Consider the following 16,491-nt stretch of genomic DNA (forward strand, 5'->3'; position numbering starts at 1 on the left):
AACAAACATCCAGACATCCAAACTTTCGCATTTATAATATTAGTTGGATAATAGTGTCAACCACTCAACTAAATACTACTTCCTTCTCGTGTATTTGTTTGCAAACTATTACTATAATAACGTACTAAATATAAATAAGTATACGTGGATATCTGTTATTGTCTTTCTTGCATAGTATTAAGAGTAACATTTTTCTATCATATTCATAACGAAATAAACGCAACACATGACAAGACAACCCTAGCGCGACGGCCGAGCGTGCGAGCGAGAGAGGTATGCAAAGCGAGGTACATACATGAGTTTACCTTCTGTTATATTTTGTGTCTATATTAACTTTAATACAATATTTTTACATACAACTTATAGAACAAGTTCAATTGAAACCTTTTGTTTAAAAATTTTTACCTGCGAAAAAGTTGTTTGCCTGTGATAAACTAGGGTAATTTTATAGTATGAGCCGTATCAGATCAGCGACTATTATGGTACAACTTGCATTGCATACATTAAAAATACTTATAACCATTAGAGGTCAAAGGTCACATTCAGATTTCATCACTACGTCTACAGGTGTTGTCGTCGCTATGTCTGGAGTTTCCATGTGCCTGAGCTTGCTGGATATTCTTACATTGTTATACGAAGTAATAAACCGCCCTGTTCTTGTTTTAAAGAATACGGTCCTTAATATAAACTTCTGAGACTTGATGTGTAGCACTGACACAGTTTCGATGCTCTTTACATTCGATCGAGTTCCTTAAATTATTAAGACCAGTTGTGTCAACGGCCACGCTGTCTACATACTTTTGAGAAATTGCGTCAGACTTAACTACCGTAACCATGGTTAAAGACTCGAAGCAGTGTAGATTGAATGCTGGACTAACAACTGGGCTTAGAATAAATAAAAGCTAATTATGTTCTTCAACTCTTTTTATTTTATTGTTTAGGTCTATCTATAACGATTCGTTTCAATAAATAATAACAGTCATTATTAGACTACAACAACAACAGCTTAGTGATGGTAGGAGATAACAGGGGATGAGTAGGAGACGTGAGCTACGGGCGCGCTGTAGGCAACCTTGGCAACGGGGGCGGCGTAGGCAACCTTGGCTACAGGGGCGGCGTAGGCAACCTTGGCTACAGGGGCGGCGTAGGCAACCTTGGCGACGGGGGCGGCGTAGGCGACAGGGGCGGAGTAGGCGACCTTGGCTACAGGGGCGGCGTAGGCAACCTTGGCGACGGGGGCGGCGTAGGCCACGGGAGCGGAGTAGGCGACCTTGGCTACAGGGGCGGCGTAGGCAACCTTGGCGACGGGGGCGGCGTAGGCGACAGGGGCGGAGTAGGCGACCTTGGCGACGGGGGCGGCGTAGGCGAGCTTAGCGACGGGGGCGGCGTAGGCGAGCTTGACGGGGTGCGCGGGCGCGGGCGCGGGGTGGCCCTCGTAGCGCACGACGGCGTTGAAGCCGTGCTCCTTGTCGGCGGAGTAGTCGACGACGCGCGTCAGGCCGTCGGGCTGCAGCAGCGAGTAGGAGCCGTGCACGGCGTCGCCGGCGCGCGCCTCCTGCTGCTGCTTGATGTCTCCGCTGTGCTCGTCGTGCACCGAGTACTGGAACTCGTAGTGCGCGGGCGCCTCCACCTCCGCGTACGCCACCTTCGCCACCGGCACCAGCGGCACGGCCGACGCCGCCACGGCCAGGGACAGGACCACGAACAACTGGAAAAACATATTTATCAGAATTTATCTTTTAAGTACTTAGTTAGATCGCTGCTTGTATTAAACATAACATATTTTTAACCCTATAATGAAATCCATCTACTATAGGTATACTTTAGAGAATAAAATCATATCAAAATTAAGACGAGAGTTTCTATTAAATGTTATGTTCTTTTACATATGATTTGTTTAACGATATCTTTTCTTACAATCTTAATTTAAATTGAATAAGAAATGGGTACTAAACTTACTTTAGCTGCCATTGTTGCTAATAAGATTGTCAAAGCTCGACTATGACTTCCTGCGAATAGCGGCACTTTTTATTCAAGAACATGCGCCTACGGCTTCGGCTGGTGACAGAGTTGACGTCGCCCGCGGCGGTGATCTACATGTATGTTATCACGCCGAAATATCTTTTGCAGGTGAAGGTCGCCACGGTTAGGGTCAGTCGGTTCTAAGTAGATGTAGATTACCGATATGGATCGAAACAAACACCTTGCTACACAATGTTTTTGCTACTTGTAAACAATAAATCACTAAAATATACTACTAACTAGCGGCCCGCGACTTTGTACGCGTGGATCCCGTTTTACACCCTTCATCTATCTTACGCGGTTTAGATTTTTTCATACAAATGTTTTTTCCCGCTGACTTTGGGAACCCGTTTCCGTGGGAATTTTGCAATATCCTGTTGTAATTAAGCTTTAAGTTTACTAAGGTACCTGCATGCCAAATTTCAAGCGTCTAACTTAAGTGGTTTAGATTTTTTATACAAAAGGATTTTCCCACTAATTCCCGTTCCCTTGGGAATTTCGGGAATTCCTTTCTTAGTGCACCTCTACGGTACCTAAGCTACGTCCCTTCCAAATTTCAAGTGCCTACGTTTAGCCGTTTAGGCTGTGCGTTGATATGTCAGTGAGTCAGTCAGTTTTTCCTTTTATATTTAGAAGAATAGATAGATTAGATAATAAATAGCTCATCCGTGGATAATGGACGTGTTGGTAGCAACCGTAGTAGTTGGAGGGAACTGATCTATCTCAGATACTACACTGATTGGCGAATTCAATTTTCAAGAAAAACAATCTAAGCTTTTCATAAGACGTTAACCCGATACCTAGTATGTAAGAGGTCTATCAGTCCTTTTTATAAAATCTATCATCTGGTTTGTTGGAATCAACTACAGTGAACGTTAAAATACTTTAGTGGGTAATTTTCCTGAATTTACTTATTCATGAAAATTCGACCCTTTGCTTCACAGTAAGTATAATATCACTATCATAACACTAGTGTATCCAATGACAAAATGCAATAAACGGACAAGAAAATTGGGATGAATCATAGAATGTTATTACGAAGCCCTTACACTTATTATTTACATATAATTAAACGCATACAAACATTAACGAAATACCTTAATGTGACCTTAACCTCACTTTGAGTGCAAGTGGTCGAGTGCGGTCAGCAGCCCCAGGCGTTGTCACTCTACGCCCTACGTGCACATGCTTGTATAAAAAGTATCGACACTCGCACATTGTCACAGTCAAGCTCTGACTAGCAAATTAACAACAACAATGGCAGCCAAAGTGAGTAGTCTTTACTAGGCCTATCATACCATACAAAATTCTAAATCCAAATAACGACTTGGTGGTACAATACCTATTGTTTTTGTTTATTATTAGTGGTAAAATGAGTGACAATTATTGAATTTTAGTGAAGAATTAATGAAGTTGAGTGAATATTTTTGAATTTTAAATTCTAAAAAGCGTAAATTCCTTACAGCTCTTCGTAGTCCTCTCCCTGGCCGTGGCGGCGTCGGCCGTGCCGCTGGTGCCGGTGGCGAAGGTGGCGTACGCGGAGGTGGAGGCGCCCGCGCACTACGAGTTCCAGTACTCGGTGCACGACGAGCACAGCGGAGACATCAAGCAGCAGCAGGAGGCGCGCGCCGGCGACGCCGTGCACGGCTCCTACTCGCTGCTGCAGCCCGACGGCCTGACGCGCGTCGTCGACTACTCCGCCGACAAGGAGCACGGCTTCAACGCCGTCGTGCGCTACGAGGGCCACCCCGCGCCCGCGCCCGCGCACCCCGTCAAGCTCGCCTACGCCGCCCCCGTCGCTAAGCTCGCCTACGCCGCCCCCGTCGCCAAGGTCGCCTACTCCGCCCCTGTCGCCTACGCCGCCCCCGTCGCCAAGGTCGCCTACTCCGCCCCTGTCGCCTACGCCGCCCCCGTCGCCAAGGTTGCCTACGCCGCCCCTGTAGCCAAGGTCGCCTACTCCGCTCCCGTGGCCTACGCCGCCCCCGTCGCCAAGGTCGCCTACTCCGCCCCTGTCGCCTACGCCGCCCCCGTCGCCAAGGTTGCCTACGCCGCCCCTGTAGCCAAGGTCGCCTACTCCGCTCCCGTGGCCTACGCCGCCCCCGTTGCCAAGGTCGCCTACTCCGCCCCTGTCTCCTACGCCGCCCCCGTCGCCAAGGTCGCTTACAGCGCCCCCCTTGGCCACGTCACATTCTCATCCCCCGCCGTCTCTTACCACCACTAAGTTATTTTGTTGATGTTGTTATTTATTGAAATGGATAGATGATAATAAATTATTTTCAAACTGACTTTTTTGTTTTAACATTTATGACCTGCAAACTTCGACATAGGTACCTATTAAAATCAAGAAAAAGTTAAGGCACGGGTTGCTCTGTCTACAATTCAATTTTGTGCAAATCTCAGCGATAATTTTTGATGATCTTATTTTATGATAATGAATATTTCGGTACTAACATAATTATCTTCAAGTAAATGTTGATCTTACGCACAGCTGTGCGTGGGTCGAGCTTAACTGACGCGTCGTGTATCCGACCCATATCGCTCCCACTTTATACGTGGTATACACGCTTTGGATAAGGAGTTCTAAAAATAATGCTACTCAAACAAATAGACATGGATTGAAAGTTCCTTATCATGAAGATATTCACTTGCCAAGAAGCTTTCTATAGATATTCAAACCTTGTCCTACAATTGTTGTATCTATAGGTACAAATAATATTACTTCTATCACCTCTATCGCTTTTGATCATGAATCCACCACCAAACAAAAAAACTATGAACTCTACAAAAAGTATCGGTGTATCAATTTTCTAAGAAACGTGTTTCGAACACACTTAGGGAACCCACCGTTAATTATTGTGAATCTGATTGTTTTGAGAATAGTTGTTGGTGTTGATAACATTGTTTTTTGGGCGGGGACATTAATTAGTAATTCATGTTATTTTGTGATCATCAATTACACAAACTCCTACGAGATCGCGAGGGCTTTCCTTCTACAGTTTATTTGTGTAGGTATAGAACATTTTTTTATTAATTAATTCGATTCAGTTGCTTTCTTTACGTTACTAATAATATTTTATTTAGTACATATGATTAGGAAAGATGTACCATCTGGAAAAATCAATATTGGGACAATTCGTTGTCATATGGCGCGCTGTGTCAACTTTGAGCATAAAAAAACTTACCGGGTTCGATTCCTGGTGGATTTAGTTTAAGGAATCAGGAATCAAGTCGTTTTATTTCAACTGGGAAATGAGTAACGTATCATAGCAAATGTTGTGATAGGGATAGAGACATGCTATTTTTGGTTTTACAAAAATAATACGATAGAGAATAATACAAAGTAATAAAAACCACCTGTTATAGGGGCATTTTTTGGAGAAATTTATCAAATAACCAAAAAAACACGAATTTAAAAGCAGATTTTTTTCAAAAAGTATCATTTTTTATTATTTGTTGGCATTTTTTATGTATTTTAAGTATTTTTTTAGTATCGCCTGTTATTTACCATTATTACTGTTTTTATTTTATCAGGATATACCGCTTAGTTTAAAAGTTATTACGTTTTCTTTACAATAAGTAATTGGAAGAAAAAAAATTCTATAAAAAATTTAAAAAAAATCTCAAAAATTTTTTGACATCTTTTTTGTCGATAAAAATATGTCTAGTTTCATCTATTTTCATATGTTCACTTTAACGTGACTCACACTGTATAACGTCACCCTACAGTCAATAAGGACGGAGCAGTAAAGGAAAATAATGCGTACGAAGTCGCGGGCATAGCTAGTACTTAATAAAAATTCTTTGAACGCGGTAAATGGTATCGCATATTTAAATATAAAATATGTTTAAGTACCTACAAATTTATTATTTAAAACTAATCATCCCAAATGTAATACATAAAACAAACAAAATTTTAAGTAGGCGAGACGAGATAAATTTGAATATGATCCGATTTTATGTAAATTGTATTCAAAATAATTTAGTTTCTTTGTAACACTAACACAAACTGGTCCTTTTATTATAACTTTCACCTGTTTGGATAGGTAATTTCCGAACTGAAATAAATCAATGAAAGAGTAACTGAAAAAGATCTTACACTGAAAAATGGGAACTCCCATCAAATTTTGGTTTTACCAAACCACAGAAAAAGCGGCAATTTTTCACGGATAACAATAACTATGTAGGTAATTTCAATAGAAAATGTAATAACATGCACCTATCTGACTTAATTGATCCTGATCGAGTTTAAACGTGCGATGTTGGCATTTTAACATTCAATGGCAGGCTAATATAACATACACACTTATTTATTTATTTATTTAATAGGACAACCAACAAGACATACACTTACTTACCCTTAAAATTGCTATAAAAAATAAGAATTAAGAAGCAAGCGATTATGTAATTGATCCCATTGTAATTGGCCGTCATATCTTGCCGGCATTGTAGGTTTAATTAGAGTTCGTCCGGTCAGCAGCCGCGGGCGCTATCACCGCCGCAAGTTCGCAACCCTGAAGTGCAAGCGCTTGTATAAAAAGTGTTGTGCTCCGCATATTGTCAGTCGAGCTCAGATTCGCACAACAACAGTCATTATGGCAGCCAAAGTAAGCTTTTGACATTGTTTCTTTCGTACAATAACTGTGTGTAACTACTGAAATAAATAAAAACGTAACTAATAACAACTAGGTTAATAATTATGACCAACAAAATTAATTATAATGGATATTAAATCAAAAATCCTTACAGTTCTTCGTGGTCCTGTCCCTGGCCGTGGCGGCGTCGGCCGTGCCGCTGGTGCCGGTGGCGAAGGTGGCGTACGCGGAGGTGGAGGCGCCCGCGCACTACGAGTTCCAGTACTCGGTGCACGACGAGCACAGCGGAGACATCAAGCAGCAGCAGGAGGCGCGCGCCGGCGACGCCGTGCACGGCTCCTACTCGCTGCTGCAGCCCGACGGCCTGACGCGCGTCGTCGACTACTCCGCCGACAAGGAGCACGGCTTCAACGCCGTCGTGCGCTACGAGGGCCACCCCGCGCCCGCGCCCGCGCACCCCGTCAAGCTCGCCTACGCCGCCCCCGTCGCTAAGCTCGCCTACGCCGCCCCCGTCGCCAAGGTCGCCTACTCTGCCCCCGTTGCCAAGGTCACCTACGCCAACCCTGTAGCCTACGCCGCCCCTGTAGCCAAGGTCGCCTACTCCGCCCCTGTCTCCTACGCTGCCCCCGTCGCCAAGGTCGCTTACAGCGCACCGCTTGGTCACGTTACCTTCGCCTCTCCCGCCGTCTCCTATCATCACTAAGTTATATTGTTGACGTTATTATTTATTTATATGAATAGATGCTAATAAATTATTTTCATACTGATATTTTTGTTTTGACTTCCATCAACCTGCTGTAAATGATTTTGACATAATTATGGTATTTAAATTAAATTACACGTAAAGATTAATAATAATAAATATTTTATTTCCAAACCATAACACTAATACACCTTAAAATCTTAATCACATTAATTAACAAACTTCGTGTAAAGCAAATTTGTTGCTGACCTTCGAAATAGGAAAACCTGAGCTTTGAAGAGTCAGTCGTGGTTCGCACTTAAATTCGCAATTAGGTAAATCACGAGTTGTTTTACCCGTCATATTCAATACAGGGTAACAGGGAAACTCAACCAGAAACGAAATTGGGTTTTTTTAGATATCAATAAAATGCTTAATAACTGAAACTTTTAATGAGTTCACTGTTGACATTATCATATCCCGAGAATTTGGTTTATCTAGTATAAACAAAACCCAAGTTAAAAGGGTTAAAAACAACGTCAAAACATTTCGAGAATAGGTAGACAGTGCCCTATCGCTTCACCTGCCTGGTCAGGTAAAATGTAGGCTCTCCTGTACCTATCCTACTTAAGCCATACAAATAGACTTTACCTCAAAATTATATGGTTAACTAGGAGGTATTTAATAATGCAACTGTTTTTGCTAAATAAATGATTTGATTTGAGGTAATTTTATTTGATTTGACTATAGGTCCTACAGTTTAAGATAGCAAAATATGAGTACTTTTTAATCGCACTTCTACCAAACATAAAAGTCAAAAAATTAATAAAAGTAATTATTTTTTTGTACGTAGGCTTTCATAAAGCGTTTTCTCAAACGCTTAGACCAAAACCATACAAGCAGTAAATTAGTTCATGCACATATTTTGTACTGTGCGGAGATTGAATCTCTAGCATATTATTAGTCCTAATCGCAAACTACGATAACTAGCACGATGAATAGAAATATAAATCGGATGATTTTATTATTTTGAGAATAGACTAGGTGAAGTGCACATAATTTATTTTTGTGAAAATCAATATCATGGAAAAAAATGAAGAAAGAAAATTAGATTTATGGATAACATGGAGCAATAAAGAATTTTAATTGAATACTTTCTTTACATTAGATACCAATTGTTCAGTAGGTAGGTACTAGGTACATAAAGTACTATAATAAAAGACTCATCGTCGGGAGATAATAAGTTTTATGTACGATGGCGATAAATCACCTCAGTTCATCCCTCAGAGCGTAAAGAAACCGGGTTCGATTCTCGGTTTAGTTAGTAAAGCGACATTTTGTATACGAAGTTGCTGTTTGCATAAAAGTAATTAATTTTCTGGAAAAGGGCATATTGATTTATGTTGAAGGAGGAGGCTATATTGCCAGAAGAGAGCTGGAGATATAAAAGTCGGTCTATCTATACCTACTTACCTACTAATATTATAAAGCTGAAGAGTTTGTTTGTTTGGTTGAACGCGCTAATCGCAGGAACTACTAGTTTCTTTATAAAATATGTAAAAAAAACTGTCCCATCAAGATTGTATTAATACAACAAATCTTGGTTTCTGTAATCAACATCATAAAACAAATATTTACTTCCCCGTATAATAGTAGATACTGGTAAAGGCTGATTGAAAATGCACCGGAAATAGGCTGGAAGCATGCATGTTGGCTGTTACGCTGGGACTCACGATGAGACTTCATTATGATTTGAATGAAGGAAAAAATTGTAAGCAATTAATTACGTTTCAGTATTTGGTCGTACCGTGTTTAAATAATTATACTTGTGCCCATACTTTTAAAACCAGTTTTGAGAGCTTTACGGTCTAAGTAACTCCGCGATACGATGATCAATGAACTTTATGCAAATACACTAATAATTTACTACACAATACGTAATAAAAAGAAAAAGTATTGCGAAGAAGTCATCAGATTATACCTAATGGATAAAAGAAAAAATTTGCTTTCCCCGCAAAAATTGAACTGAAGAATGTAAACAGGTGCATAATACTTTTGTTCACAGCTACATAAATTATTAATCATAAACAAGTGATTACATCATTGATCTGATTGGGATTGACCACCATCTCGCCGGCCGCACAAAAGCGGTTTTTGCGACCTTAAACTCTCAATCAATTGTGGGCTTAATTAATGTAAGGTCAGCAACCGCAGGCGATGTCTCCTGCAAAACCAGCCCCGTAGCGTATAAAAAGTGTCGCACCTTACATATTGTCACAGTCAAACTCAGACTCGCAAATCAGCAACAACAATGGCAGCCAAAGTAAGCATTTGGCTTTCACAATCTAGTTTTTGATTTAGTTCATATTGTTCATACACGAATTTCAAAAATGTAAATTCACTTTATAAATCCCCCTTAAATTATTAACTTATAAAATCTAATTTAAATTAATTCCTTCCAGTTCTTCGTGGTCCTGTCCCTGGCCGTAGCGGCGTCGGCCGTGCCGCTGGTGCCGGTGGCGAAGGTGGCGTACGCGGAGGTGGAGGCGCCCGCGCACTACGAGTTCCAGTACTCGGTGCACGACGAGCACAGCGGAGACATCAAGCAGCAGCAGGAGGCGCGCGCCGGCGACGCCGTGCACGGCTCCTACTCGCTGCTGCAGCCCGACGGCCTGACGCGCGTCGTCGACTACTCCGCCGACAAGGAGCACGGCTTCAACGCCGTCGTGCGCTACGAGGGCCACCCCGCGCCCGCGCCCGCGCACCCCGTCAAGCTCGCCTACGCCGCCCCCGTCGCTAAGCTCGCCTACGCCGCCCCCGTCGCCAAGGTCGCCTACTCCGCCCCTGTCGCCTACGCCGCCCCCGTCGCCAAGGTTGCCTACGCCGCCCCTGTAGCCAAGGTCGCCTACTCCGCTCCCGTGGCCTACGCCGCCCCCGTTGCCAAGGTCGCCTACTCCGCCCCTGTCTCCTACGCCGCCCCCGTCGCCAAGGTCGCTTACAGCGCCCCCCTTGGCCACGTTACCTTCGCCTCCCCCGCCGTCTCCTACCACCACTAAGTTATTTTGTTGATGCTGTTATTTATTGAAACGAATACTTAGGTACTAATAAATTATTACAAAAGTTGACACAATTTTTTACTGACTCCCAACTCCTCTAGGTTCTACTATTTTCGTATCAGTAATAGATGCTTAGTTATTACAAAAATACGGTAGCATCTACCTAGCTAGCTAGCGAAGCCTACATTGAAATCAACGATGAATTAAGTAAGTAGGGTGAATTTTGTTACCACACTACAGAGGCTTCAGATAGTACTAATAACAATAGATACATCTGACGAAATATCTTCAGTTATGATCAGCAGCGAAGCATGAACGAACACCGTCGATTTTTTAATAAATATAAGTCCACTGTTGAACATAGGTACAGTAGTGTAGAACAATGATTTCCATATTGACCAGTTGGTAGCGGCCTGCATTGTGGGTGGATGTCCCAAACTGTGCTTTCCAATACATGGCTTCTTCTCCAGAACCTTGCTGCCCCATCGGCCGTCAGTTCTGCGTACTATGTATACATATTGTGTGAGTATAATGTGTCTTGCACATTGCCAATTCAGCTTGTTAATCCGCCGGGCTATGTCTTCAGGATCTCATGATTCCTGATTCGATCTCGTAAAGAAACACTGAGCATAGCCTTCTCAGTTCTCCGTAGCACGCTGTGCAACTTTAAACTTATGTATAAGACCTATAGTGAGAAGCTACGTTTCAGAACTTGGATGGTCATCACTATAATGATAGTTAAAAAACTAAAAACACGCTTTTAATTACTGCACTAAAAGACGAACCCAAACTCGATGCGATTCCGCCGTTTCGTTTAGGAGTTCCTATAGACACCACCCGACTCCATCATCAGGACCCTGGACATCGTTTAGCACTAAAGTGCTCTTAGAAACAAATCCAATGAACCCAAAATCAATGATTTTCCGCCGTTTCATTTAGGAGTTCCTATGGCCACCTCCCGATTCCATCATCAGACCAGCTCGATGGTACTATAATATTGTATTGTCATCTAATCTACATACAGGGTGGAAACGTTAAGTGATCTCACTTGATTATTTTTAAACTATACAAGATATCGAAAAACTGGTAACTGATCCTGAAGTGTTTCACGAGCTCTTTCAAATGGTACCAATAATAGGTTACAGAATAAACTGGAACTATTCGAAAATTCAATGTTTCCAGCTTCCATACTAAATGTATGCCAACATTGCCAACCACACAATATTAAAAGTGTATTTAAAAAAAAACTTAAAATAAACTCATCATTTGCATTCTTATTGAAAATTATTTATTTATGGAAAACATTAGTTTTAGGCTTTACTTGCTATAATATTATCAATAGATGAGTGCCATGACTAGTGGTAGTAGGTACTAAATGTATGTAAAATGGAAACACTGAATTTTTGGATAGATCCAGTTTATTCTGTAACCTTTTGTTGATACCGTTGGATAGAGCTCGTGAAGCACTTTGAGGATCAGTAACCAGTTATACGATAATATCTTGTGTAAGTAGTTTTCAATAATTTGTGGCTTTACCAAATGTATGGAGGCTGGAAACATTGAATTTTCGGATAGATCCAGTTTATTCTGTAACCTATTATTGATAGCGCTATCATACGCTACCAATATCTCTATGAGCTCTATAGCTCATGAAGCACTTTCAGGATCAGACTAGTTTTTTGATATCTTGTATAGTTTAGAAATAATCGAGTGAGATCACCTATCGTTTCCACCCTGTTTAATTGCCACTTTTCATGATGATACAAGAATTAGAAGTGCGTGTAATTCAGATTCTTAGATTCCATTACATAGTTACGACGACCTAATAAAAGCGTGTTAAAAACAAATCAAGGTGTTCCCAATTATTCATTTAAATTACGAGTACGCTGCATGTCGTTTGGAACAAACAGGTAAAAATTATAAATGCGACATTTATTGTAGTGTTATGGATACTTTTTTTCAAATTAGTATTAATTTATATCTAAAATCTATACCAATATTATAAATGCGAAAGTAACTCTGTCTGTCTCACTTTCACGCCTAAACCACTGAACCGATTTTGATTAAATTTGCCAGGGAGATATTTTAATTCCCAGGAAAGGACATAGGATAGTTGTTATCCCGGTTTTTGAAACAAGGACGCGTGCGATAAAGTTTTTCTGTGACAGACAAAATTCCACGCGGGCGAAGCCGCGGGCAAAGGCTAGTAGTTAATATTGTAAAGTTGAAAAGGTTTTTGCTTGGTTGTAAGCGTATCTCAGGAACTACTGGTGAGATTTGAAGAATTCTTTGTGTTGATAGTCCATTTATCGAAGAAGGCTAAATTATGCCATATAACACCACGCTACGCTATGACCAACATCAGCGGAGCATCGATGAAAAATGTTGCAAAAACGGGAAAATTATGCAAACTATTTTCACGCGTGAGAATTCGCAAATACTTAGATGTTTATTTCAAGGGACTTCACACTGATCTGATTGGGATTGACCGCCATAACTCGCCGGCATTGTAGTGTTAATTAGAGTAGTAACCTAGGAGTAGGAACCGCGTTAAGCTGCCGCAGGCACTGCTACGGCGCAACCCTGAGAGCACACGCACGCGTATAAAAAGTGTCGCACCTCACAAATTGTCACAGTCAAACTCAGACTCATTCAACAACAACATGGCAGCTAAAGTAAGCACTCAATGTGATATTTTTATGGTTGACAAACAAAATACCTGAACACCATGAAGTCTATTTTTAAAGCATTTGAATTCCAATACGCAGTGCTCTTTTGGAACTTCTATTCACTATTTTCACTTAGAAAAAAAGTTGTCAAAAAGTTTAACAATGAATTTCTTACAGTTGTTCGTGGTCCTGTCCCTGGCCGTGGCGGCGTCGGCCGTGCCGCTGGTGCCGGTGGCGAAGGTGGCGTACGCGGAGGTGGAGGCGCCCGCGCACTACGAGTTCCAGTACTCGGTGCACGACGAGCACAGCGGAGACATCAAGCAGCAGCAGGAGGCGCGCGCCGGCGACGCCGTGCACGGCTCCTACTCGCTGCTGCAGCCCGACGGCCTGACGCGCGTCGTCGACTACTCCGCCGACAAGGAGCACGGCTTCAACGCCGTCGTGCGCTACGAGGGCCACCCCGCGCCCGCGCCCGCGCACCCCGTCAAGCTCGCCTACGCCGCCCCCGTCGCTAAGGTCGCCTACTCCGCCCCTGTCGCCTACGCCGCCCCCGTCGCCAAGGTTGCCTACGCCGCCCCTGTAGCCAAGGTCGCCTACTCCGCCCCTGTCTCCTACGCCGCCCCCGTCGCCAAGGTTGCCTACGCCGCCCCTGTAGCCAAGGTCGCCTACTCCGCTCCCGTGGCCTACGCCGCCCCCGTTGCCAAGGTCGCCTACTCCGCCCCTGTCTCCTACGCCGCCCCCATCGCCAAGGTCGCTTACAGCGCCCCCCTTGGCCACGTTACATTCTCATCTCCCGCCGTGTCCTACCACCACTAAGTTATAAGTGTTGATGTTGTTATTTATTGAAATGGCTAGATGATAATAAATTATTTTCAAATTAACTCTTTTGTTTTGACTTCCATTCAACCATTGTTCAAATGAAAGGTAGGTAAATTGCTAACTACTTTACGTAGGACGTGTGTCCAGATCCAGACTAGGTATTTATAGCAAATAGAATAAGGTTAGGAGTAAGGATCTAACCAATCTGGCAAATGTACTAGCTTACCTACTAGACTTTAAGAATCTGTTCGATGATGACTTTTGTATACCTTATTAGTGTTCAATTATACCACTTTGTACACCTACTTATTCTGCAAGATTTATTTTTAATTATAATATGGGGTCGAAAGGTGTCCGACTACTTTTAGATAGATATTACAATCTCCCCCAGTGTTGGGCTCACGTTCGTTGATTAATTTGGCAGTAAGCGGATTGAGGGCTATTATTAACGATCTTATAACCCTTCGTGGAGTTTGGGTGGATCAACTGTAATTTAAAGCTTTGTAATCGCGATGGTTTTTTGGAATAAGGAAGATCACGGTAGTTCAGATAGAAATTAATAGGAGGTATTAAGGTTTAAAAAGAACCTAATCTTCAAACTCTGTTTTGGATAAAGGTTTAGATTTGATAAACAAACCACGAACTCTGGTAGGTAAAAGTTGTGAAGTTTTACGCCCGATTCCCATATTCAATCCTTGTCCAAATCCGGATTACAACTGTCAAATTGAATTCAGTTTTAGATTATATTTCCAAAATTTTCGATGCATTTACACTTTAATATTGTTTAAATAGTCTTATAAACAATATAAAAATGTAAAAACATCAAAAACCGCAGTTACGAGTATTTTGGCCAAAAACATATTAAAATTTGACAGTTGACAATCCAAATCCGTATAATTTGGATTAGGATTGAATATAGAAATCCAGCATTAGCCACTAACGCATACAAACAAACACAAGACTATTCTAGCCCGTAGTTTTTGGAGAAGTCTAACTAGGTACCTAGTCTAATACAAATCAAAACAAAAAACTTATTAATGTCAACATAAGAAACTACAAGTGAATGAAGTAGATGTCCAGGCAATTTGTTGTTTGATATGTTACGGCTAAAGATAGGTGTGAACATAAACTTAAGATTAGCCGGCTAAACTTAAGTTTATCTTCGACGAGGTGTTAATGTTAGTTTCTTCTATCTTTAGCCGGCTAAACTTAAGTGTGACCGCAGGCCCTTGGCTAAAAATGTAGAAGGATATGGAAAAGGAAACAATGTAATAATGTTTACTATTTTGACACGAAAACTTTATTAACACGTTCCGACGCTGTACTCCAGTACAATATGACACTAACAATCTTCACATAAATGTTTCATACACCTATACGCGTACTGTTGTTCACAATATTTTGCAACAACAAGTCTGCTCTCAATGAAACTCTAATGTAAAATCGACGGTTGTTGCCCTTGTGTTTTTTAGATTGATTTTCGTGAAAACGGCGAGACCCGTACTGCCATAATATGAATGAATTCCACCTTTACTGTAGGTATGTGCCGTTACCGCGGCGGAACGTGTTAAAAAATAATCACTTTCATTACACATACTTTTATGTACCTATGTAGGTATTCAAAATTACAATTATTACAATTACAAAATATTAATCACTTAAAACAAAATATCTACCTAATCATTAAAATAAAATAATAAGGAACCATTTGGTCATTACAATTGAATCTTCTGTAGGTATTTAAAATTACAAAATAAAACAAAATAAAACTGCGCGCGCGTTGTCTCCCCACTGCCCCCTCAAGCCCTCCGCCGGCCTGGCGCGCCCATCGAATACATTTTTAGCCGTTTCGTTTTGGCTAATGTGCACATTAGCCGGCTAAAGATGGAATATCACGACGCAAACTAACATGCTATCGTACTTTAGCTGCTTCTCGAAGATAAACTTAAGTTTAGCCGGCTAAACTTAAGTTTAGCCGGCTAAACTTAAGTTTATGTTCACAACTATCTTTAGCCGTAACAGATACACAACATTAATTTAATACTGAAGCCACTGAAAAACATTATTCAAAACCACTAAAGACGACACCGCAGTGGTGCCATTCAGCCTACGAAATTGATCGCTTTGGTTACATAAAGCGAGGTATTTATCAAAAATATTTACATTGGTAGAAGTGAATCGGCCGGCTTAATTTGCGTGGCATTACGCGCCCGCCGGGAAATCGACTTTACATTCAATTTGCCGCTGCACAGATAAAAAGCAATCTCTTCATTTTTACCTGCCGCGATGCCGCCCGCCCCCGCCAGGGGAATAAAAACTGCCCGCCCTAGCCCGCTTTCAAATAAAGCTACATTATCATTTAGAGATTATTGGTTACTTCAATATTTAATTACATTTTAAGACAGGTTGATTGAAATAGCCATAATAACTCGGTATAAGTAATAAGTAAAGAGGAATCACAAAATCATTTGAAACGAATGCTATCCTAACTAAGTATAAGCTTTATTCTGCGCCGATAGACTAGAATGGAGAACAAACTATGATATGGTTAAAACGACTGAAATAGATAAGGTGGACTCTAGTGATCTCGTTCAGTGTCCATCTTTGTCTGCCTTTTATGTTTGTAAGATTGCCGAAGTGTAATTGACACG

The 16,491-nt window shown here is 41.6% G+C and overlaps 4 protein-coding genes across 5 annotated transcripts; 3 read left to right on the forward strand and 1 right to left on the reverse strand.

Moving 5' to 3' along the window:
• Positions 1-906: 906 nt before the first annotated feature.
• LOC135079400 (cuticle protein 8-like) lies at positions 907-2,049 on the reverse strand. The gene is made up of 2 exons (XM_063974056.1): positions 1,960-2,049; positions 907-1,708 (listed from the first exon to the last, which is right to left on the reverse strand). Exons 1-2 carry the CDS (start codon positions 1,969-1,971, stop codon positions 1,007-1,009), a joined length of 714 nt encoding a protein of 237 aa, XP_063830126.1. The 5' UTR covers positions 1,972-2,049; the 3' UTR covers positions 907-1,006.
• Positions 2,050-3,257: 1,208 nt separating this feature from the next.
• Positions 3,258-7,381, forward strand: LOC135079404 (uncharacterized). The gene is made up of 3 exons (XM_063974060.1): positions 3,258-3,291; positions 3,488-4,177; positions 6,832-7,381. Exons 1-3 carry the CDS (start codon positions 3,280-3,282, stop codon positions 7,315-7,317), a joined length of 1,188 nt encoding a protein of 395 aa, XP_063830130.1. The 5' UTR covers positions 3,258-3,279; the 3' UTR covers positions 7,318-7,381.
• Positions 7,382-9,578: 2,197 nt separating this feature from the next.
• Positions 9,579-10,426, forward strand: LOC135079402 (cuticle protein 8-like). 2 transcript variants are annotated; one of them, XM_063974059.1, is made up of 3 exons: positions 9,579-9,619; positions 9,759-10,196; positions 10,242-10,426. In XM_063974059.1, exons 1-3 carry the CDS (start codon positions 9,608-9,610, stop codon positions 10,350-10,352), a joined length of 561 nt encoding a protein of 186 aa, XP_063830129.1. In that variant the 5' UTR covers positions 9,579-9,607; the 3' UTR covers positions 10,353-10,426. The 2 variants fall into 2 exon arrangements, with proteins under 2 accessions (XP_063830129.1, XP_063830128.1); XM_063974058.1 differs by having other exon boundaries at positions 9,759-10,426.
• Positions 10,427-12,999: 2,573 nt separating this feature from the next.
• Positions 13,000-13,902, forward strand: LOC135079401 (cuticle protein 8-like). The gene is made up of 2 exons (XM_063974057.1): positions 13,000-13,027; positions 13,199-13,902. Exons 1-2 carry the CDS (start codon positions 13,016-13,018, stop codon positions 13,835-13,837), a joined length of 651 nt encoding a protein of 216 aa, XP_063830127.1. The 5' UTR covers positions 13,000-13,015; the 3' UTR covers positions 13,838-13,902.
• Positions 13,903-16,491: the final 2,589 nt, after the last annotated feature.

The sequence above is a fragment of the Ostrinia nubilalis genome, chromosome 16 (genome assembly GCF_963855985.1).
Source record: "Ostrinia nubilalis chromosome 16, ilOstNubi1.1, whole genome shotgun sequence".
Lineage (NCBI taxonomy): Eukaryota > Metazoa > Arthropoda > Insecta > Lepidoptera > Crambidae > Ostrinia > Ostrinia nubilalis.

Excerpts from the sequence above, each read along its gene's own strand:
- LOC135079404 (XM_063974060.1), top strand. Across the intron at positions 4,178-6,831 it reads ACGCCGCCCCCGTCGCCAAG|GTGGCGTACGCGGAGGTGGA; the intron begins GTCGCTTACAGC and ends CCGGTGGCGAAG.